Source organism: Centropristis striata, chromosome 13 (assembly GCF_030273125.1).
Source record: "Centropristis striata isolate RG_2023a ecotype Rhode Island chromosome 13, C.striata_1.0, whole genome shotgun sequence".
NCBI classification, from domain to species: domain Eukaryota; kingdom Metazoa; phylum Chordata; class Actinopteri; order Perciformes; family Serranidae; genus Centropristis; species Centropristis striata.
Genome location: NC_081529.1, coordinates 2,550,261 through 2,573,847, shown reverse-complemented (window position 1 = coordinate 2,573,847; position 23,587 = coordinate 2,550,261). Strand labels below are relative to the sequence as shown.

Here is a 23,587-nt window from a genome sequence, read left to right as displayed (position 1 = left end):
CCTTCTCCGGCCAGGAGAAAAACTTCACCTGATCCCCACTGAGTCAGATGGGAGTGGATAAAAACAAGGTAGTGGTCAGGAGGGTTTTCCATGTGCTCCAGGACGACCTGCACACCAACTTTGGCAGGATGTTCTACTTTGTGTGCTGGTAGTCGGAGAAAAGCTGCAGCAGGGCATCAGGACCTGGAGCTCAGCACCAAGGTTATAATAGTTTGGGATTTTTCATTCGTTTGAGTTTTAATTTCGTTGTGAATTTTTGTTTTCAAATTCAGTTAGTTTTAGTTAGTTTTTAGAGTGAGTTTTCTAGTTTTAGTTTAGTTTTTGCTTTTTTTGCAAAGCTTAGTTTTAGTTTAGTTTTTATTCGTTTTAGTGTTAGTTTTAGTTTTTTTGTAATGGGCTGCCAGATTCAAAGAGGTCATAATAAATTTTGCCTTTGTTTCCTTTGGTTTTATCCATCTCAGCCCCAATTAGGTTATTAACTCTTACAGTTCAGGGTGTTTTGAATTCTGGTTCCAGTCTCAGTAAACATATTCACCATGTGTTGCATGTTCAAATAGAAACACTGGATTATGAATGAAAAAAGTTGACAAAAACGAAAACTAAGGACATTTTCACTATAATTTTAGTTAGTTTTAGTTAGTTTTGTAACCACACAATACAGTTTCAGTTAGTTATCGTTTTTTTAAAAACTCTCTTTTTTATTTTTATTTCAGTTAACGAAAATGTTTTTTCAATTCTACTTTTCGTTATTTCGTTAGTTTTCGTTAACTATAATAACCTTGCTCAGCACCCACTTCCTAGGAGACCCAGGCTGTATTGCTGGGCCCAATGGAGGGAAGGGAGGCCCAGGAGAACCAGAGCCAGACTGTCAGAACCTGCTGCAGTAAAATGAGAGGTTTGTAAAAGGGATTCTGGCAGTGGTGGTGGTGGTGCTCATGCTTTTATCCACAGGGGCCGCGAAAATCAAAATGAAAGTTCCTTGTCGAAACTCTAAAAACAAACACATGTTGAAAAAAACCTGTTGGATACTTTTGTTAAAAATGGTCAATGTCCAGAGTTGTTCTAACAGCTGTACATGCTTTATGAACTAACTTACACTACTGGTCAATAGTTTTAGAACACACCAACTTTTCCAGAATTTAATTGAAAATGATGCAGTTTAATGTCTCAGCGTACTCTGAAATTAATGCACATTTGTAACATTTAAAATTCTTATTGAGCATGATAGTGTTTTGAAAGTAAAAAAAATGATTCAAAATCACATTTTATGTTGGACTAAAGGACTAAAAAAACAACACAAAATGACCAAAAAAAGACACCAAAAGACACAAAATGACTAAAAAAAGACACAAAATGTAAAAAAAAAAAGACACAAAATGACTAAAAAAAGACACAAAATGACTAAAAAAAGACATGAAAAGAATTCAAAAATGGACAAAATAGCCCAAGACTCCATAGAGTTAAGTTGTTAACCCATTTCTTGTTCCCTGAAAAAGGCCTACTTGTATAATTCTTAAATGTACGTTATATTTTACCTTTTTTTATTTACCTCCGGCAGTTCACCACTTACCTTTGTACCCTTTCAAGCTGTTGATTTGACTTGAACTGCTTGATTTTCAATAAAAAACTAAACTTTTGACCGGTAGTGTATGTCTGCAGTTTGTATGTAAAGTTCTAACCTACCAAGTAGCTGTCAAACAAATGTTGTTGAGTAAAAGAGATACTCTATATGTAAAGTATAAGTCATTCATATCAATAAATATCCTTTTGTACGGTGTCCTTGAGTGCCAAGAAAGGCGCCTCCAAATAAAATGTATTATTATTATCATTATTATTATCAAAAGATAATAAAAAAAGTAATCCTGAAAAACTGAAGGTTAAAGAAAAAATGTGCTAGAAAAATTATATCAGCTCAGAAAAGGGTCATAATGCTAAAGACCGGTGCATCTAACACTGTTATAAAAAGCCTTTGTGGTCACACAAATGAGCTAAACATGTTTTCAGCCACCTGTTGGTGCCAGGAAAATGTTTACTCCCTCTAGTGGAAAAAATGTGTCAAGATGACCCTAAATACTCACAAATTAATAAATTCAAGAATCTACAATCTAAATCTTATGGTTTCTGAAATATGTGTGTCTCAGTCACTTACCTGTATTTAAAGTAGCTATGGAAATACCTATAGTTAACATGAATCATATTCAAGAATTCATTTGGCACATTGGACATTTGGAAGGTGATAAGCAGGACAAAGTTGTAACATGAGTCATCTGTTGCACATTTTTGCCTGATGAGGAAAATGCTTTCACTGCTATTTGAAAAGACACTCGTGTCTTTTCCTCATATGTATATACACTGTAAAAAATAATTGGTTTAATTTACAGTAAAATACCGGCAGCTGTGGTTGCCAGAAGTTCACCGTAAAAAATACACTTAGTGGGTTTTCTACACTAAATTTAAATGTAAATATCAGCAAAAAACTGTAATTTAGACTGAATATTCCTGTTATTTTTTAGGGTAATTGTGTCATTCATTCACACATCATGGCATTTCTCCATTAACTTTATATGAAAAGTCAGTAAAAGTAAGTTTTGTGCTATTCTTTGATTTATGGCAGGGGTCTCAAACTCAAATTACAAAAAAAAAGACACAAAATTACCAAAAAAAGACACAGAATTATTTTAAAAAGACACAAAATTACCAAAAAAAGACACATAATTACCAAAAAAAGACACAGAATTACCAAAAAGGACACATAATTACCAAAAAAAGACACAAAATTATTTTAAAAAGACACAAAATGATTATAAAAGGACACACAATTATTTTAAAAAGACACAAAATTACCCAAAAAAGTAATTAAAGGGACCTTCCATACACAACACGGTAAAGTGACATTGATATAAAACTCTCATCAAAGAGTTTGAGACCCATGATTTACGGTAATTAAAAGTATCTACAATATACAATTTTTAATTTTACGCCCTACTTCTGATGTAATTTGACAGTGTTTTACTGTAATTTCGACAAACATTTTTTACAGTGTAAGTGGAGCAACTCCTACTGTTGGGATGCAGATTATAAAGTGTCCTTCTACAAGTCAAAGCTTGGAATGAATGGTACTCCGGGACAGTAAATCCTACGCTAATTGTGGAGATCAATTGTAAAGCTCTTCAGCTGAGATGAGAACTGTTGTTGCTCAAAGTCACATGTATCATAACTGCAAAGTTACTCCTCATAAGATTAAGTTAAACATAGAAAAATGTAATTTCAGCAGGATACTGGATCCAGACTACTGGATCATCCAGGAACATAGTTGAGTAGTCTGGCTTTAATTTAGGCCAGGTGAGGCAGCTGCTCTTTTTGTATGCTTATTATTAATAGTGCAACATGAATAATGGTTCTCTACCTCAGTAGTTCTCAACCTTTTTGAGTCGCGACCCCCACTCACTGAACACAATCTCACAGTTCAGATCATACAAACTCAGTTGATATGACGAATTTTGGACAAATAATGAAGCAGACAACAATTAAAAGATCATTCGTTCATTAATATATATTTTTTTTATATTTTAGTGTTACTTTTAATCGAAATCTTAATCTAATCTTAATAACTTGCTACTTTGGGATTTGTCAGAAAAGACACAAAAAAAAAGAATCAAATTGACCACAAAATGGTCAAAAAAAGACACAAAATGACCAAAAAATTACATAAAATTAAGCAAAAAAGCACTCAAATTAACCACAAAATGACCAAAAATGACCCCAAAAAGACACAAATTGACCAAAAAAGACAAATTGACCACAAAATGATCCAAAAAAGACACAAAATGACCAAACAAGACACAAAATGACCAAAAAAAGACACAAAATGACCAAAAAAGACACAAAATGACCAAAAAAGACACAAAATGACCCAAAAGATACAAATTGACCAAAAAAAAAAGACAAATTGACGTCAAAGTGATCAAAAAAGACACAAAATGACCAAAAACCCCCATAAAATGACCAAAAAAACCCTACAAAATGACTAAAAAAAGACACAAAATGACTAAAAAACACACAAAATGACCACAAAAAAAAGGCATTAAATGACCAAGCACACATCAACACATAGACAGAGCTGACTTCCAAAATGATTTGGCGACCCCCAGAAATCATCTCGGGACCCCAATTGGGGTCTGGAACCCAAGGTTGAGAATAGCTGCTCTACCTATAGTATATTTATGATAGGGTCAGTATAGTAAATGGGATATGTCTGCAGTATTCTGCGCCAAAACTTGAGGCTTTTTGAAACAAAAAGACAGCACGAAGCAGGGACAGCAGGAGCTTTGACCCACAACAACCAGCTGGTGTCACTGTTCACCAGCTCAGTTTACCTTAACAGAAGCTGCACCAGCTTCTTGTATCCAGAAGCATCTTATCTGCAGAATCTTAATGACTGTATGCAGCAAGTTGTTAAAAATATGCTGAAGACAGACTAACTCAGTCTAACTCAAATATTTAGTGGAAAGAAACACAGTTCAGTGTGATTACTGAACAGAGAGGAAACTGAAGTGTGGCTGAGGCCTTTTCTGAAACAATACTCACATCCACAATTAACTCTATTATTCACTTCACATTTGCTCATGCATTAAACATCAGTTTGTCAGATTGCTGAAGAATACATTAGCACCAGCAGCATTACAGTGCTCTGGAAAGAAATTCTCCACATCAGAAACCAGGAATCTAATATTTTGCCAACATCCGTTTCCAAATCCTCTCAAATATCATTTAATACACTTGACTTCCTGTCTGTTGTAGTAAACATATTTATTTTGTTTAATGCAATTACGTTGTTCCCTTAAAACTCAGATTTTCATTCCAATACATCTTTTCCATTCATTACATTTAATTTGACGGATTCTAAGCTGATGAAATGTTTCAGAGTTAAACAAATTCCTTAAGCGCTTTATTAGTGCACCCCATTTCTAATATGAAATGATTTTATTATGAATGTGATTGGTAGGTAGCTTTGTGGTTTGTGTAAAACGGAAGGAATGCTGACTTAACTAATACAGTTTCTCCTGAGGAATATCCAAAAAATGACTTGTCAAGTCAAGTCAAGTCAAACTTTATTTATAAAGCACATTTAAAACAACCGGGGTTGACCAAAGTGCTGTACAGATATCACAGTTGCAGGAAATACGGTAAAAACTAAAATACTAAAATACATAAACACAGTGCAACAATAGAATAAAATAAATAAAAATATAATAAAATACATTTAAAATTTAAATAACATTTTTGTTTTTGCAAGATGTCCACTTAAACTTGATTAAAAGCCAGGGAGAAAATGTGTGTTTAAATCTTATTTAAATTTATTTTCATCGTTTAATTTTTATTGTATAGGTATTCACAATGTAATATACATTGTTTATAGTATATGTACATATATAAATTATTTATAATATTTGTATGTGACTATATTGATTATTCACATATGCATGTATATACTGACCAGTTAAGGGGTAGGACTAGATACGTTTTTTTACTTCTTCCTACCCCCTTTCGAGCTTGCAGAAAGTGTCTGTTTTTTTTCAATTTTTTTGCTTTTTTTGTTTTGTTTTTTATTTATTCATCTATTAATATTCAAACTTGTTTTTTTTATTGCTTGCATGTTCGAAATAAAGACAATCAATCAATCAATCAATACAAACTCAGCTGATATGACGAAGTTTGGACAAATAATGAAGCAGACAACAATTAAAACATCTCTCTGTATGTTCATTAATATATATTTTTTTATATTTTAGTGTTACTTTTAATCAAAATCTTAATCTAATCTTAATAATTTGCTACTTTGGGATTTCTCAGAAAAGACACAAAATTACCCCCCCCAAAAAAAGAATCAAATTGACCACAAAATGGTCAAAAAAAGACACAAAATGACCAAAAAAGTACATAAAATTAAGTAAAAAAGCACTCAAATTAACCACAAAATGACCAAAAATGACCCCAAAAAGACACAAATTGACCAGAAAAGACAAATTGACCAGAAAATGATCCAAAATAGACACAAAATGACCAAAAAAACACACAAAATTACCAAAAAATTACATAAAATTAAGCAAAAAAGCACTCAAATTAACCACAAAATGATCAAAAAAAGACACAAAATGACCAAAAAAGACACAAAATGACCAAAAAAGACACAAAATGACCAAAAAAAGACACAACATGACCCAAAAGACACAAATTGACCAAAAAAAAAGACAAATTGACGTCAACGTGATCAAAAAAGACACAAAATGACCAAAAAATGACCAAAAAAATGACCAAAAAATGACCAAAAAAACAAAACACAAAATGACTAAAAAAACACACAAAATGACCAAAAAAAGGCATTAAATGACCAAGCACACATCAACACATGAACACTTTAACACAAACTTTTTTTTTAATTGCTTGCATGTTTGAAATAAAGACAATCAATCAATCAATCAATCAATCAATTGTTTTCATTTGTACTTTAAATTACCCTTAAATTTCCCTGCCTTGGCCTAGTCTCAAATGAAACTTGATTGTCACTGAATTTGTGGAGGAAGACTGCGTTACATTTCTGGAATGGCATTTGTTGCAAATCGGCCCCCTTGGCTCAGCCACAGGCGTTTGTTGATAGAAATGCCCGTCATAAGGAAGGAGAGGCAGAGAGAAGAATGGGGGAGAAGGTGGGAGGGAGGGAGTGTATCAGAGAATCACAGCAGAGTGAAAGCAACACAGATTAACTGCGAAAGGAAAGCCAGACTCGTTTTTCTCGTTTGTGCATATCTCAAGAAGGTGGGACGTCCTCGTGTAAACAGCAGAGCTCAGTGCTCATACAACTCAGCACGGGGATTGATCTCTGTGGCTTGGATTTGAACACTCAAACCACACCAAAAGGTACAGTGATGTATCTAGATTATATGTGTTACCTTTGTGTAAACAGTATGTGTGTGTAAATGTGTGTCTTTGGGAGGCAGGTACACCTGTCATATGACATACTGCTTGTGTCAGTGTTATGTTGCTAAGAGAAGACTTCTGAAGCAGCTTCTTTTCATCTTGATACGTTAGATTGTGTCAGAATTTGTAACTGCATGAAGGCTTTTGTCTTTGCAATGTGCACCTTATAAGAAATTGTTTAAAAAAGTGCATGCACTGCTTCACCATTATGTTGGAAAGGAGAAATATGAGAAAAAGAGAAATCAAAGCTACATGTTTGCACAAACTTGTGATTAACTTTTGTTATGCAGCTGGTGCAGTTTCTTTATCACGTTTTGGCTGTTGTGTCATCTGCATGCCATGCAGCTGGTTACAGTGGTTTTTCCTGTCGTCTGCATCTGTCACTTACATGCACTCTGATATATGAGTGTGAATGCCAAGGATTTTTACAATCAGTCAATGGATTGTTACAATACTGAACTCCAATTCATCATTTTTAAATGAAGTCAAGATGAGCTTGTTTTAATTGAATACATGCTTTATAGAAGACTTCCGCCAGACTAGTCCAGCTAAAAAAGTACACTACTGGTCAAAAGTTTTAGAACACACCAATTTTTCCAGAATTTAATTGAAAATTATGCAGTTTAATGTCTCAGTGTACTCTGAAATGAATGCACATTCGCAACATTTAAAATTCTTTATTGAGCATGATAGTGTTTTGAAATTAAAAAAAAGATTCAAAATCACATTTTATGTTGGACTAAAGGACCAAAAAAAGACACAAAATGACAAAAAAAAAGACACAAAATTCAAAAATGGACAAAATAGCCCAAGACTCCATAGAGTTAAGTTGTTAACCCATTTCTTGTTCCCTGAAAAAGGCATACTTGTATAATTCTGAAATGTACATTATTTTTCAGTTTTGGTTAAGCTTACCTTTTTTTATTTACCTCTGGCAGTTCACCACTTACCTTTGTACCCTTTCAAGCTGTTCATTTGACTTGAACTGCTTGAATTTCAATAAAAAAAAATGGAAAAATTGGGGTGTTCTAAAACTTTTGACCGGTAGTGTATATATATTTATATATGTCATTTAAATTAAGCAATTTATGTTTAAAATTAAGTAATAATGACAGGATGTAAAGACAGATAACACATTTCCCAGCGAACATGATATGAGGTGTTGGAAATGTCACAACAAGGTAAAACAGCGGTTAACATTTACCTAAAAGGAAAAAAAGGTCCAGCAGTAGTTAAGTCTATGCACTGCAAAAAAAGAAAAGTTGGGTGAACTCAAAATTTCAAGGCAACAAACTTCGATAACATTTTAAGTTGGACAATTAAACTAAATATTTTAAGTTTTGTTTTTGAGTTTGCTCAACTCTGAATTCAGATTTTTGAACTTATGATTTTACATTGTAATCACTTTGAATCCTTACTTCTGCTAACTTCTGCAACGCTGCTATGAAATGTCAGCTAATGTTGCGACCACAATTTTGAGTTAGCATTGATACGCTAATGGCTACTCTTGTAGCTGTAACAAGCAGTGCCGCTAGCATCAGTTAGCCGCTAGCTTTCGCTAATGACCGAATTTCACCGCTTTCCCGCATTTCACAACAAAGAAATAAGAGTTATCAGAACTATTGTCCCTTGTTGTGAACCCCAACTTAAAGATATAAGTAACAACAACTCACCAACTTGTTTTTGAGCAGACAACTGGCTTCCTTTGTTGTGCTAACTTACATTATTGCCCTAAATGTCAATAATTTATATTTCCAAGTTTTACCAACTTAAATCACTGTTTTAGGCAAAAAAAATACAAGTTGGCTTTTTTTGCAGTGTGGGAGCTTGGCTTTGGATTTGGAGGGTTGGGGTTTAGGTCCCATTAGGACCAAGTAGTAAGAGTGGACTGGTAGTTGATGGTTGGGGCGGCTGTGGCTCAGTTGGTAGAGTGGTTGTCCACTGATTGGAGTGTCGGTGGTTTGATCCCTGTTGATACTACACTGTTAAAAATGTCTGTTGATTTTACGGTGAAAAACTGTTAAACCATGACAGTAAAAGACCGTAAATTGATAAATGGGTTAATTCAGTTTCAGTAACAATGAAACACCCTAAATGTATATATCAGCCAAAACATTATTTTTTACTTTTTTGGGGAAAAATACATTACTTCACTGTAAAATACACTGGCACAGTGAATATAAAAAATATACTAACATATTTACAAGCCATCACTGTAATTTTTAGCATTTATTTTTTGTAAAAATACATTTTCTCACTGTTAAATGTACTAAACACCATATCTCTAACAAAAATATACTGTAATATTTAATGGTAAAATGTTTAATCTATGCAGCATTTATAAAATATTTTCTTGTCAATCATATCTGCCATATGACAAACAGGGTTTCTTTTGATGGAAAAACTTTTCATTTTTTATGGTAAAATATGGAATAAAATGGCAATCTTAAATGTGAAATCAACAGTGCTAATATCATTTTACCGTAATATTAGAAAAAGTTGCACCGTATTTATTACGGTAAAGTTCTGGCAACCACAGCTGCCGGTTTTTTTACAGTAAAAACAACAGTTTTTTTTACAGTAGATACATTTAAACTGCCCTTTGCCTTGTGCTGATTGACAAATAAAGCAAATAAAGCCCTAATATATGTCTGATTTTACTCTGTCTGTATCTACACACACCAGATGTCTGCAGCGCCGCCTCCGGTGGCCCCTCGAAAGCACTCAGGGGTCCGAGTCATGATAATGCCAGGAGAGCAGCCTCATCCTGGTGGCCTGCCCATCTACGCAGATTATGGCAAAGGTATACTCATCTGCCTAGTGTGTATAGATATACATATCAGGTTTTTATATGTTCAATTTGGTTTAATGGCTTTGTGCTTCCTCTGCTCAGAGAACGGTGCCAGAGCTGAGTCCAATAATAATACATCCCTTCTGAATGCAGAGAGAGAACTGGTATGTACCTGAAGAGATCAATTTGATATTTCTTCTTAAAATGTTGACATGTATTGTTAAAGACAACCTGGTCTCACAGGAATCTGTGAAATAGCCACGGATTCGCTTAACTCAAAATCCGTGGAATAGCCACGGAATCACTCAAATTTCCGTGAAACTGACACGGATTTCGCTACAATGCAAGTTAATGACAGTCATATCCCGTGGCTATTCCAACATACAAAGTGATTATGTACATTCACTGAGTGAATGTTTAGAAAATAAAACATATATTTCTCGCTAGAAATGTGATCAAAATCCATTTTTATGCAGAAACTAAGTCAAAATATTGATTTTTTCACAAAAAATGAGAGAATTGTCCGCCATGTTTTTTATTCTGGCTGCTGGGACCTTGAAAGTCACGTGACTTGGAACAAACCAATAACCACGGGATATGACTGGCATTAACTTGCATTGTAGCAAAATCCGTGTCAGTGTCACAGAAATTTGAGTGATTCCGTGGCTATTCCACGGATTTTGAGTTAAGCGAATCCGTGGCTATTTCACGGATTCCTGTGAGACCAGGTTTAACAAATGTGCCTGGACTGTAGACTTTTTTTGTGCTGTGTTGTATGTGGAATGCATAAAAATATGTCATCGCTCTTTTTAGTTTCACCTCTTTTACATGTTGCTTAGCTCAATAACTATTATTTATCAGTAATATGATCTGTTAAATCATTAAAACACCCTCTCTTAGTCAGTCTAAGACTAAAATATGCAGTATTTTTCCATAGGATATTATGAACCACTGCTTTGACGACGTGGAGCGATTCATGTCCCGCCTGCAGCAGGCGGCTGAGGCCCAGAGTGTTCTCAAGCAGAGGAAGAAGAGAAGCAGAAAGAGCAAGAAAAAGGACAAGCAAGATGGTAAGAGTTTATCTTCTATCTATCAACAAACCACTGCAATCATATTTAACTAGTCAGATATATAAATACTCTGACAGAAACTGTTTGCAAGCAGACAATCCAATCTGACAGAGTCTTTAGAAATAGACCCAAATAACACTTTGTGCAGTAGTCTGATGATGTGTTTAATGTAGGTGTGAAAGTTTTAATAACTGTAGATCAGCTGGTGGCAGAGAAGGACTGATTGAAACGTTGGAGGTGCGTAGCAGGATGTTGGTGAGGCCTACACTGTAAAAAATGTTTGTAGAAATAACAGTAAAATTCTGTCAAATACATCAGAAATAGGGCGTAAAATTAAAAATTGTATATCACCATATTAGACACTTTTAATTACCGTAAATCAAGGAATAGCACAAAACTTTTACTTTTTTCTGTCATAAACTTGAAGAAACACACAGTTTCGCTGTAAAAATATAACATTTTCATGCAAAATTTATGGAGAAATACCATGATGTGGGAATGAATGACACAATTACCCTAAAAATAACAGGATTATTCAGTCTTAATGACAGTTTTGCTGATATTTACATTTAAATTTAGAATAGAAAATCCACTCACTGTATTTTTTACGGGGAAGTTCTGGTAACCACAGCTGCCGGTAATTTTCCGTAAATTAAACAGATTATTTTTTACAGTGTAGCTTCTGGTAAGGCTGCAGAAGAAGAGTTGAGGCAGGACGTAAAGGAATTACAGGCTGAATATTGGCACTCAGGGCGCCATCACGTCCTTCAGATAGTTGTGAAATGTTTTACCTACAGCCAGCATGGACAAGACACAGGACAAAGAAGTGACTGAAGCTTGGGTGAGGTCAATCTTGTTGTCTTTTAATTTGAACTAATTTCAAATAAGCTTAATCAGTTTATTCTATTGGGTTGACAACGATGTATGAATGGGAGCAGTGGCGGTTCTAGACCAGTTTTACTGTGGGGCCCAAGGAGGGGCCAGTGTTTAATCAGAGGGGCACATTAGCACATGAAAAATGGCAAAGATGATATTTAGGTATTCAAAATCTTTGAATGTCTTGAAAAAGACACAAAATTACCAAAAAAGACACAAAATGAGAATACAGAATAACAAAAAAAAACAACCCACAGAAGACATAAAAATGACAAAAAAAAAGACACAAAATGACTAAAACAGACACAAAAAAAGACACATAAATGACACCAATGACAAAGAAGACACAAAATTAATAAAAAAGACACAACAACAGACACAAAATTACTAAAAAAAGACACAAAAAAGACACAAATGACCAAAAAAGACACAAAATGAGAAGACAGAATAACCAAAAAAAAACCCCACAGAAGACATAAAAATGACAAAAAAAAGACACAAATTGACCAAAAAAAGACTCAAAATAACTAAAACAGACACAAAAAAGACACATAAATGACACCAATGACAAAAAAGACACAAAATAACAAAAAAAGACACAAAATTACTAAAAAAAAGACACAACAACAGACACAAAAATACTAAAAAAAAGACACAAAAAAGACACAAATGACCAAAAAAGACACAAAATGACTTACAAAGACACGTAAAGACATGAAAAGGATTCAAAAAATCTTTGAATGTCTTGAAAAAGACACAAAATGACCAAAAAAGACACAAAATGAGAAGACAGAATAACCAAAAAAGAAACCCACAGAAGACATAAAAATGACAAAAATGACCATAAAAAGACACAAAATAACTAAAACAGACACAAAAAAGACACATAAATGACACCAATGACAAAAAAGACACAAAATAACAAAAAAAGACACAAAATTAATAAAAAAAGACACAACACCAGACACAAAATTACTAAAAAAAAAGACACAAAAAAGACACAAATGACCAAAAAAGACACAAAATGACTTACAAAGACACGTAAAGACATGAAAATGATTAAAAAATGGACAAAATAGCCCAATAAGACTCCAGACAGTTAAACTATTATACAATGTACACATTCTGGGTTCCTTTTGTGTACAATGAGATATTGCTTGAACAAAAAAAGGTTAGAATTGTTCCATTGTTCATTGTTATAAATTCATCATTTTATTATTAATTTGACATTTGATTTGTGAAGAACTGCCACTGAATGGGAGATGGAGTGTTTGAGTCTGTCTTCAGGGTGTTTCCCAGGTTTCTGGCCAGTGTATGCTCAATAGGTGTGACCCTAGATAAGACTAAAGTGTATTAAAATGAAATAAAAGATTATTATTAGTCACCAACTTTGTTTTGTAGGAGTACTTGTTGAAACAAGCTAGAACAAGCATTCCACACCTTTACTTGAAGACTTGATTTCACTTTAGTGTTTTGTGTTATTCTTTTCTGTTAATCCAATTTTACATTATGCTTTTATTCAGTTAAAAAATGGATTTAGCAGCTTGCAAATTGTTCACTTAAAAATAGGGGGAAAAGACTTAAATGACACTTAATGCATGTATTAAAACTGTAATGTTATGTATGTTCTGTGTGCAGATGACTTGCTGACCCTGAAAGCTTGCCCTCCATCAGAGGAAGAATTTGTGGAAATCTTTCAGAAAGTCAAGTACTCCCTCTGTCTGCTGGTGAGATAAGACTAGTCATATCGACTAACTACACTGTAAAAAGTGTTTGTAGAAATTACAGTAAAAAGCTGTCAAATTGCATGAGAAATACGGCCTAAAATAAAAAATTGCATATCACCATAATAGACACTTTTAATTACTGTAAATCACAGAATAGAACAAAACTTTTGAAAAACACACAGTTTTACTGTAAAAATATTTTTAAAAAATCATGTAAAATGAATGGAGAAATACCATATTGTCTCAAGGACACAATTACCTTTAAATTAAGGGACTACTCAGTCTAAATTACAGTTTTTGCTGATATTTACATTTAAATTTACAGTAGAAAACCCACTCAATGTAATTTTTACGGTGTAATTCTGCACTGCAAAAAAGCCAACTTGTATTTTTTGGCCTAAAACAGTGATTTAAGTTGGTAAAACTTGGAAATATAAATTATTGACATTTAGGGCAATAATGTAAGTTAGCACAACAAAGGAAGCCAGTTGTCTGCTCAAAAACAAGTTGGTGAGTTGTTGTTACTTATATCTTTAAGTTGGGGTTCACAACAAGGGACAATAGTTCTGATAACTCTTATTTCTTTGTTGTGAAATTCGGTCATTAGCGAAAGCTAGCGGCTAACTGATGCTAGCGGCTAACTGATGCTAGCGGCTAACTGATGCTAGCGGCGCTGCTTGTTACAGCTACAAGAGTAGCCATTAGCGTATCAATGCTAACTCAAAATTGTGGTCACAACATTAGCTGAAATTTCATAGCGGCGTTACAATCGTGCCAGAGAAATTCAGAGTTGAGCAAAACAAAACTTCAAATATTTAGTTTAATTGTCCAACTTAAAATTTTATCGAAGTTTGTTGCCTTGAAATTTTGAGTTCACCCAACATTTCTTTTTTTGCAGTGTGGCAACCACAGCTGCCGGTATTTTACCGTAAATTGAACAGATTATTTTTTACAGTGTATATAAATGCATAAGTTCATTTTGATATACTAAAAATGTAAATCCAAATTCACTGTGTTTATTCAGGACCGTCTCAAGTCCTCCATCACGCAGCCTAATGCACAAGAGCTGCTGCATCCCATCTTTGTGCCACTAAGACTGGTGAGTCTTTCTAATGATTCACTCACTGGTTTCCTTCTGTGATACTGACTGTAGAAACCCTGTTTCACAGATGGTGAGAACCACCGGAGGACCAGAGTTAGCAGCGTCAGTAGTCAGTCCTGCTCTGACCAGCGGTGCTGTTTCACTGCTGCAGGAGAATCTGACTGCAGAGGAAAAGGAGCTGTGGACTTCACTAGGGCCCAACTGGACTTCACCCTGGTCTGTGTGCTTATGAATATGTGTGTTTGTTTAATCTTAGTTTGAGTGTGTTGCTCTAACACAGCGGTTCCCAAAGGTTTTTAGCCGTGCACCCCCTTCTATGTCCCAACCGTGTTGACACACCCCAATCCCCCACATCTTCAAAAAAAACAAAATGCAATAAGCTTTTTTATAGCCATATTAAAGGCGGCATGTTTAATCATGCTTAAATGAGAACACATATAATAAAACAATCACAACAATGTGGTTTGCATTTGAATTAACCTGAACACAGTTTCAATATAATGCAACAAAGTTATGCACAAGCTTACACTTTTAAGAGCAAAGAGGATGATGACAGGCTCAGGATCAGAGGCAGAAAGCACATAAGTTGGGAAAATGTTATAATATTTTGAGCTGCGTTGAACAAAAATTGCAGCAAGTTTAAATGAGCGTGGCGCTAAACAACCCGTCATAATAGTATCATCATCATAATCATCAATCATAACACAGGTTGGAAAAATGGAAGAAGATAACTTCTTCCACGCTTCATTTGAAGATGAAGTGCATTTTGAATAGCCTGCATTTATTTATTAATTAATATTACAGTTTTTGATTTTACATTTTACAAAGGAAATGTTTATTTACACTTCTTTATTGTGTGGGGGGAAAAAATGTAATTGTGTTATTATCAGACTGCCATTACATTTTTCATCTTGTGTACCCCCTAGCGGCAGCTCGCGCACCCCCAGGGGTGCGTGCACCACACTTTGGGAATCCCTGCTCTAACAAGATCCTCTTGCTCTTTTTTTACCAGTTCGCACCTCAGTGTGTCTGTTCCTCCGTACTCACCAGTCTTTCTGGATGGGTGGCAGCCTCAGGCTTATGACTCGACCGGCCAGCTTTTTGAAGATCCCATCGAGTCGCAGCACAAAGAAGATGCTGTCAGGGAAAGCAGGGAGGTGCAAACTCTACAGGACCAAGCACGACGGACAGCCACGGGCCCTGGGGAAGACACTGATGACGGGTTAGTCTGTAGCAAGGTTATAATAGTTTTGGATTTTTCATTAGTTTTAGTTTTAATTTCGTTGTGAATTTTTGTTTTCAAATTCAGTTAGTTTTAGTTAGTTTTTAGAGTGAGTTTGCTAGTTTTAGTTTAGTTTTTATTTTTAGAAAATGCTTATTTTTAGTTTATTTTTTATTAGTTTTAGTGTTAGTTTTAGTTTTTTTGTAATGGGTATGTGCCTTCATTTCCTTTGGTTTATCCATCTTAGCCTCAATAAGGTTATTAACTCTTACAGTTCTGGGTGTTTTGTATTTTGGTTGAAGTGTAGACATCCCAGTCTCAGTAAACATATTCACCATGTGTTCCTGCATGTTGAAATATGCCTTATAGGGACCACAATGGAAATAAGCCTTAGGGCTTTATTGTGTCATCCCTGGCTATTTTTTATTTATTTATATTACGTATGACACAGGTTGCTGTTTCATATTTTTTATATCAAGAATGGTCAAATAAAATCAATCAATCAATCAATCAATCAATCAATCAATCAATCAATCAATCAATCAAAACACTGAATTATGTATGAAAAAAGTTGACAAAGACGAAAACTAAGGACATTTTCACTATAATTTTAGTTAGTTTTAGTTAGTTTTGTAACCACACAATACAGTTTCAGTTAGTTATCGTTTTTTTTTAAAAACTCTTGTTTTTATTTTTATTTCAGTTAACGAAAATGTTTTTTCAATTTTAGTTTTCGTTATTTTGTTAGTTTTCGTTAACTATAATAACCTTGGTCTGTAGGCTTTCAAACAGGCGTTACAGGACAAGGCTTAATTATGTTTTATAGCAGGAAGGACAATGCCAGACAAATAAATTCCTAATGGCTGCAATTAACAGCACATGCCTAATAAAAATCAGTCTGGAGGTTACAAAGTCTGAGAATAATTCAGGTAAATGTCCCACATTAGAGATGAAGATTTCTGACTCCTGATGCCACTGTGTCAAAGAGATACTATGAAGGAATTTACACTTACTGGAAGCACAACATACAAACTCAGCCCCTCCTCCACAGCTTCAGTAAAGTGAAAGCAAACCTCAGATTCAATCTTGTATGGAATGAGCTTTGTCTACTTGATGCTTTGCGTCATTGTACTAGGTTGTTTTTTTTGTTTTGTTATCGGCGTCTGCTATTTTTTAGAGCATTGTGCCCAAAGGGTGAAACACAAAAGCGAGTTGAGAGTTGCAAGTTGCGAATTCAAACAAAAACTACGTAGGGAGAAAAACTTCTGTATGTAACTACTGGACACAGTTTCAGTAAAGATTTTGAATAAATAAATGGAATAAACTGTTGGAGTAGTTCCGTAGGTACCATAGAGCAGCTATTCTCAACCTTGGGGTCGGGACCCCAATTGGGGTCGCGAGATGATTTCTGGGCGTCGCCAAATCATTTTGGAAGTCAGCTCTGTCTCCACTGTGTTAAAATGTTCATGTGTTTTAGTCTTTTTGGTCATTTAATGTCTTTTTTTGATCCTTTTGTGTCTTGTTTTGGTCATTTTGTGTCTTTTTTTGGTCCTTTTGTGTCTTGTTTTGGTCATTTTGTGTCTTTTTTTGGTCATTTTGTATCTTTTTTTGGTCATTTTGTGTCTTTTATTTGGTCATTTTGTGTCTTTTTTTTGGTCATTTTTTGTCATTTTGTGTCTTTTTTGGTCATTTTGTATCTTTTTTGGTCATTTTGTGTCTTTTTTTGGTCATTTTGTTGGTTTTTTGGTCATTTTGTGTCTTTTTTTGTCATTTTGTATCTTTTTTGGTCATTTTGTGTCTTTTTTTGGTCATTTTGTGTCTTTTTTGGTCATTTTGTGTCTTTTTTGTCATTTTGTGTCTTTTTTTGTCATTTTGTGTCTTTTTTTGGTCATTTTGTATCTTTTTTGTCATTTTGTGTCTTTTTTTGGTCATTTTGTGTCTTTTTTTGGTCATTTTGTGTCTTCTTTGGTCATTTTGTGTCTTTTTGGTCATTTTGTGTCTTTTTTTGGTCATTTTGTGCCTCTTTTGGTCATTTTGTTTCATTTTTGGGTGATCTGAACTGTGCGTGTGAGATTCTGTTCAGTGAGCAGGGGGTTGCGGACAACATGCATATTAAATTGGGGGTCGCGACTCAAAAAGGTTAAGAACTACTGCCATAGAGCGTCAAATAGAATAACTTTTGGTTTCACATGAGACACATGGTGTCTTGGTGAAGCCTGGTGTCTGTTTAACCCATCTGTATGGACTGTAATGCTGAAATGCACATTAATATGATTTTTTTCTGGTTTCTGGGCTGTGTGTACTCATTTTTTAAAGGAAATTCCTGCATAATATACCTTTACATTGGTTCAATCCTTTTTTTCATGTTGTATGCCTTTTTATTTCTATTTCTAGAGAAGGAAATGGACTGCCACCAGAGGGTGAGAGAATCTTCTGCTGCAGTTATGACTTTGTGGCTAGAAACAGCAGTGAACTCTCTGTGCTCCAAGGAGAAACACTAGAGGTACATATATCTATAATCAGAAGTAGAAGTTGGTGACCCACCTGTAAAAGTAAGTGTATTCTTGGGATGCATCCTTTAACTCGACTGATGTTTCTTAAGGTCATTGAGTCAACAAAGCGATGGTGGAAGTGTCGGAATCGCTTTGACCAGATCGGATTTGTCCCCTTCAATATCCTGGAGCCTCTGTCTGCTCTGAATAACACTGGGAGAGACAGCCCTGTGGTCCGCAGGGAGTCAAAGGTATAAGTACACACTTATACATTTTACTGTGGCATTTTCTCTTATAGTCTAGACGGATTTCAGAATAAAGGCCTTCTATAAGAAGTGAGGAGTATTTATGGGTACAAGTCAGGAACCGGCCTACCTTACATATCTCAAGGGTGCTGAGTCCAAAAAAAATGGTTCCCAAGCGAAATTTTGAGTTTTTGACCTTCTAATTTGTATATCAAATGGCCACCAAACTGCCCATCTTGCACGTCATGCAAGTCGTTGGACCATTTCCCCTTAGTTTTTTTGTAAGTAGGCAATCAAAGATGAGGAAATTAAGTTTCTGGATCTATAGTCTAGGGTCAGAGCAAGGATATAGTGGAGACTCATTGTCTTTTTTATGTATATATATATATTTGCAAAATACCAACTGGAAGTGATATTGATTGAATATTTATGTCGGCCTTAAAAAAAATGACACAAATAATGCTTAATTTCACCTTAAAGTTGGTATTTTGCATATATATATATATATATATATATATATATATATATACATAAAAAAGACACTGAGCCTCCACTATATCCTTGCTTTGACTCTAGACTATAGATCCTTATAGAAACTTAATTTCCTCATCTTTGATTGCCTACTTACAAAAAACTTGGGGAAAATGGTCCAACGACCAACGGCCGCCATTTTGATATGCAAATGAGAAGGTCAAAAACTAAAAATTTCGCTTGGGAACCATTTTTTTTTTAAATTCAGCACCCTTGAAATAAGTAAAGTAGGCCAGTTCCCGACTTGTACCCAAAAATGCTCCTCACTTTCACTTTTTGGACAATTCCGTCTAGACTATTATGTCTTCTCACCATTTTTTATTAATTCCTGCTTTTCCACAACAGAAGACAGCCCTTACCCCTCGGCCAAGGTACTTCTCGTATGCTCCACCAAGCCCAGATGCGACCAGTCCAACAAGCCCTATGAGACCACAGAGCATGGTTTTTCCATCCACGGCAATGCAGGGAGAAGACAGTGACCGAGGTAACATTTTCTAACGGGCCAGTACGGTGGCCCTGAAGTGCAAATCACAACGGCAAATCAGAAAACACAACAACAAATCAGAAAACATAATGACAAATCAGAAAACACAACAAATCAGAAAACACAACAAATCAGAAAACACAACAACAAATCAAAAAACACAACAAATCAGAAAACACAACAAATCAGAAAACACAACAGCAAATCAGAAAACACAACAGCAAATCAAAAAACACAACGACAAATCAGAAAACACAACAAATCAAAAAACACAACGACAAATCAGAAAACACAACAAATCAGAAAACACAACGACAAATCAGAAAACACAACGACACATCAGAAAACACAACGACACATCAGAAAACACGACACATCAGAAAACACAACGACACATCAGAAAACACAACGACACATCAGAAAACACGACACATCAGAAAACACAACGACACATCAGAAAACACAACGACACATCAGAAAACACGACACATCAGAAAACACAACGACACATCAGAAAAAACGACACATCAGAAGACAAAACGACAAATCAGAAAACACAACGACAAATCAGAAACAACAACGACATTAACCAAACCGCAAAAGCTAGGTACCCTTGGGCGACATGAGTCATCACTGATCGGACTGGTGACTACGGACCACCAGTCCGATCAGTGACGATGATTTGTTGTTGTGTTTTTTGATTTGTCGTTGTGTTTTCTGATTCTGTTTTGTTGGTGCACTTGAAGGCAAGTGCAGTCAGATGTTTAAACCTCTAAGTCCTACAAAAAACACTGGAATAAGGTTGATAGGAAGTACCATGGGTGGATTACCAGACCCAGGGGCCCCAGGGCTCAGGAGGCCCCTTAGCCAGAGCCTCTGTGTGAAGCTGATGTTAATAACTTTACATTTCCTGCTGCATAGTCAAAGGGCTTAGTCATTCATGTCAACAACAGAGAAAACACAATGTCTCATAGTCTACCTATGGTAAGTATATGGGTGATAAACACTGACATTAACCAAAGAAAACAACCATGGAGGCTGAGCACTAACCTTGACATTGAGAAATGTGACACATTGACTGCAAATTAAGTTCTGTGTGTATTGTTTTTGCAGTCCTGATAATGAATGACGAGCTTCTTCAGCGGCTAGCTGTGAAAAGAGACCCCGTGCGTCCTCTGGTGATCCCCCGGACAGCCGACACCACCACTCCCCTGAACTACCACTCCCAGCATGAGGAGGTGGAGGCCTGGCTCACCGCCAAGGGCTTCAGCCAGCCGTGAGTGTTCCTCTGCTGGAGGAAATGCCAGCTCAGACAAAAATCTAAATCAGAACTAGGATAAGTTTAGAGAATCAGTTCATGTTGTTCTCAAGATCCACCATATCCAACACCAGATGTGTGCCTGTATGAATCAATCTATGCATTTCTATCACAAATGATATTATGATCTACACTGTAAAAAATGTTTGTCGAAATTACAGTAAAACACTGTCAAATAACATCAGAAGTAGGGCGTAAAATTAAAAATTGTATATCACCATTGTAGATACTTTTAATTACCGTAAATCATGGGTCTCAAACTCTTTGATGTGAGTTTTATATCAATGTCACTTTACCGTGTTGTGTATGGAAGGTCCCTTTAATTACTTTTTTTGGTAATTTTGTGTCTTTTTAAAATAATTGTGTTTCCTTTTTTAATAATTTTGTGTCTTTTTTAAATAATTTTGTGTCTTTTTTTGGTAATTATGTGTCTTTTTTTGGTAATTATGTGTCTGTTTCGGTAATTATGTGTCTGTTTTTGGTAATTTTGTGTCTTTTTAAAATAATTGTGTTAACTTTTTTAATAATTTTGTGTCTTTTTTTTAGTAATTTGAGTTTGAGACCCCTGCCATAAATCAAAGAATAGCACAAAACTTACTTTTACCGTCATAAACTGTAGGAAACACGCAGTTTTGCTGTAAAAATATAACATTTTCATATAAAGTTAATGGAGAAATGCCATGATGTGTGAATGAATGACACAATTACCCTAAAAAATAACAGGAATATTCAGTCTAAATTACAGTTTTTTGCTGATATTTACATTTAAATTTAGTGTAGAAAACCCACTAAGTGTATTTTTTTACGGTGAACTTCTGGCAACCACAGCTGCCGGTATTTTACTGTAAATTAAACCGATTATTTTTTTACAGTGTACATTATGCTGAACTAATACTAATTTAATGAATAGAATTCTACTAAATTCAAAGGATCCAGGGTCATCATGGGCTCGACTGTACAAGTAAAACAAGAAGTGGATTTTATCGGTCCAGTGGACGAGGCATGGCGGTGCTTAATGGGCACTTGCTGTGTGACTTAAAGAACAATGAAGAAAATGAAAACAAAGTCACCTGCGGAATTTGTTCTATGATACATGCAGTACATGCAGCTTACTGTGCACAGCTCCCTGGTTTTGTTTAATGCACAATAGCGCCCTCAAATGTCAAAATGTCCTCCCTGCAAATGCACATTAACAGTCAGTAACGAGGACATTCAAGGACACTTAGGAGCACTGTTACAACCAGTAAATTAAGAATTAATAAACCCATTGAAACAAGTGGATTCTTCTATCGGACAAAGATACTTACAGCCAGGTTATAGGTGAACTTCTGACAAAGAAAGCTTTTTGAAGATGAACAGACACCAGCACTGATTTTGTTGCTCCTTTCTCCTCTCTTAGGACAGTTCAGAGTCTGGGCGTTTTAAATGGAGCGCAGCTTTTTTCCCTTAATAAAGAGGAGCTCCGTGCTGTGTCACCAGAGGAAGGTGCAAGAGTCTACAGCCAAATTATGGTGCAGAAGGCCGTTCTTGAGGTTTGAACATTGTTTTTCTGTGTGTGCGTGTGTGCGTGTGTGTGTGTGTGTGTGTGTGTGTGTGTGTGTGCGTGCGTGTGTTCTGACTCAGCCAAATGTTTGCTCAGCCTTGACTTATGCACAGACTTACTTCATTTTAACAAACTGTTAATGAATGACTTACCTACATTAACTAAAGATAATTTAACTTTCAGTTTACAAATCACGTAAGGCATATTCTACAGATTCTACAGATGTGCAAAAACGTTTACAAAAGCACACAAAACCAGATGATAAATATTAGGTGCTGGACAGAAAATGCAGGGACAATGGATGGATAATGCTCCCATGAAAATAAATATATAAATGGTATATATGTATAATGAATATTATAGTGGACTCTATTTCTCCATGCTTTTTAATTTGCTCTTCAATGCTCAAACTTTGGTTTAAAATGTGACCAAGTAAAACTAAAATAAAAGTGCATGCGTCAAAATGCACTTTTATTTAAAATACCAGTTTTGAATTAATGAACTAATACAATTGAGAAGCTTGCCAAAAAATCAAAAGTGTCCTTGATATGTCTCTGTTAAGCCGCATTTTATTTTGTTTTTTTCTCTTCAGGATGTGCGCAAAGCAACAGAACTAGAAAAAGCGATGGAGAGGCAGAAGCTGAAGATCGACCTGGAGTCAGAGAGCCAAGCAGTGTGACGGAGCTCTAAAACATCCTCCGATACAGATGTTGATGACTGGAGTATCTCATACACAACTGGATGCACAGAGTGATGGATTTTAATCTCTTAACCCTTTGATGCACAACATGGGTCTAAAGTGACCCGACTGAGGTTTTAATTTTCTATATTTTTGCAATAAATTAATTTCATCATTCAGTATTCCAGGTTTTCCTCAATCAACTTGTTTTTGATCATCCTACATCCTAATTTTTTGTTTTTCATTTCTTACTTTTTGAATAAAAACCCTTTTTGTATCACTACGCTTCTAATGCACAACATGGGTCAAAAGATTTCATTATGGGGGGTATTGTGTGTGTATATCTTTAAGGAAAAATGAATTTAATCAATTTTGGAATAAGGCTGAAACATTAAAAAAAAATGTGGAAAAAGTGAAGCACTGTGAAAACCTCCAGATACACTGTATGTGTGACAACATGATACACAAACATGTTAAATATATTAAATATATGAGTGTGGAAAGTAACTATTTGAAACAAATTACTATT

At 35.1% G+C, this 23,587-nt stretch overlaps 1 protein-coding gene across 1 annotated transcript; it reads left to right on the top strand.

Annotated features, from left to right (window-relative positions):
• Window positions 1–6,527: 6,527 nt before the first annotated feature.
• Window positions 6,528–23,349, top strand: eps8l1a (eps8 like 1a). The gene is made up of 14 exons (XM_059348594.1): window positions 6,528–6,918; window positions 9,664–9,781; window positions 9,872–9,933; window positions 10,707–10,839; window positions 13,354–13,442; window positions 14,467–14,541; window positions 14,612–14,760; window positions 15,557–15,766; window positions 18,161–18,269; window positions 18,369–18,509; window positions 19,380–19,518; window positions 20,632–20,794; window positions 22,236–22,368; window positions 22,972–23,349. Exons 2-14 carry the CDS (start codon window positions 9,664–9,666, stop codon window positions 23,056–23,058), a joined length of 1,608 nt encoding a protein of 535 aa, XP_059204577.1. The 5' UTR covers window positions 6,528–6,918; the 3' UTR covers window positions 23,059–23,349.
• The last annotated feature ends 238 nt before the right edge of the window (window positions 23,350–23,587 follow it).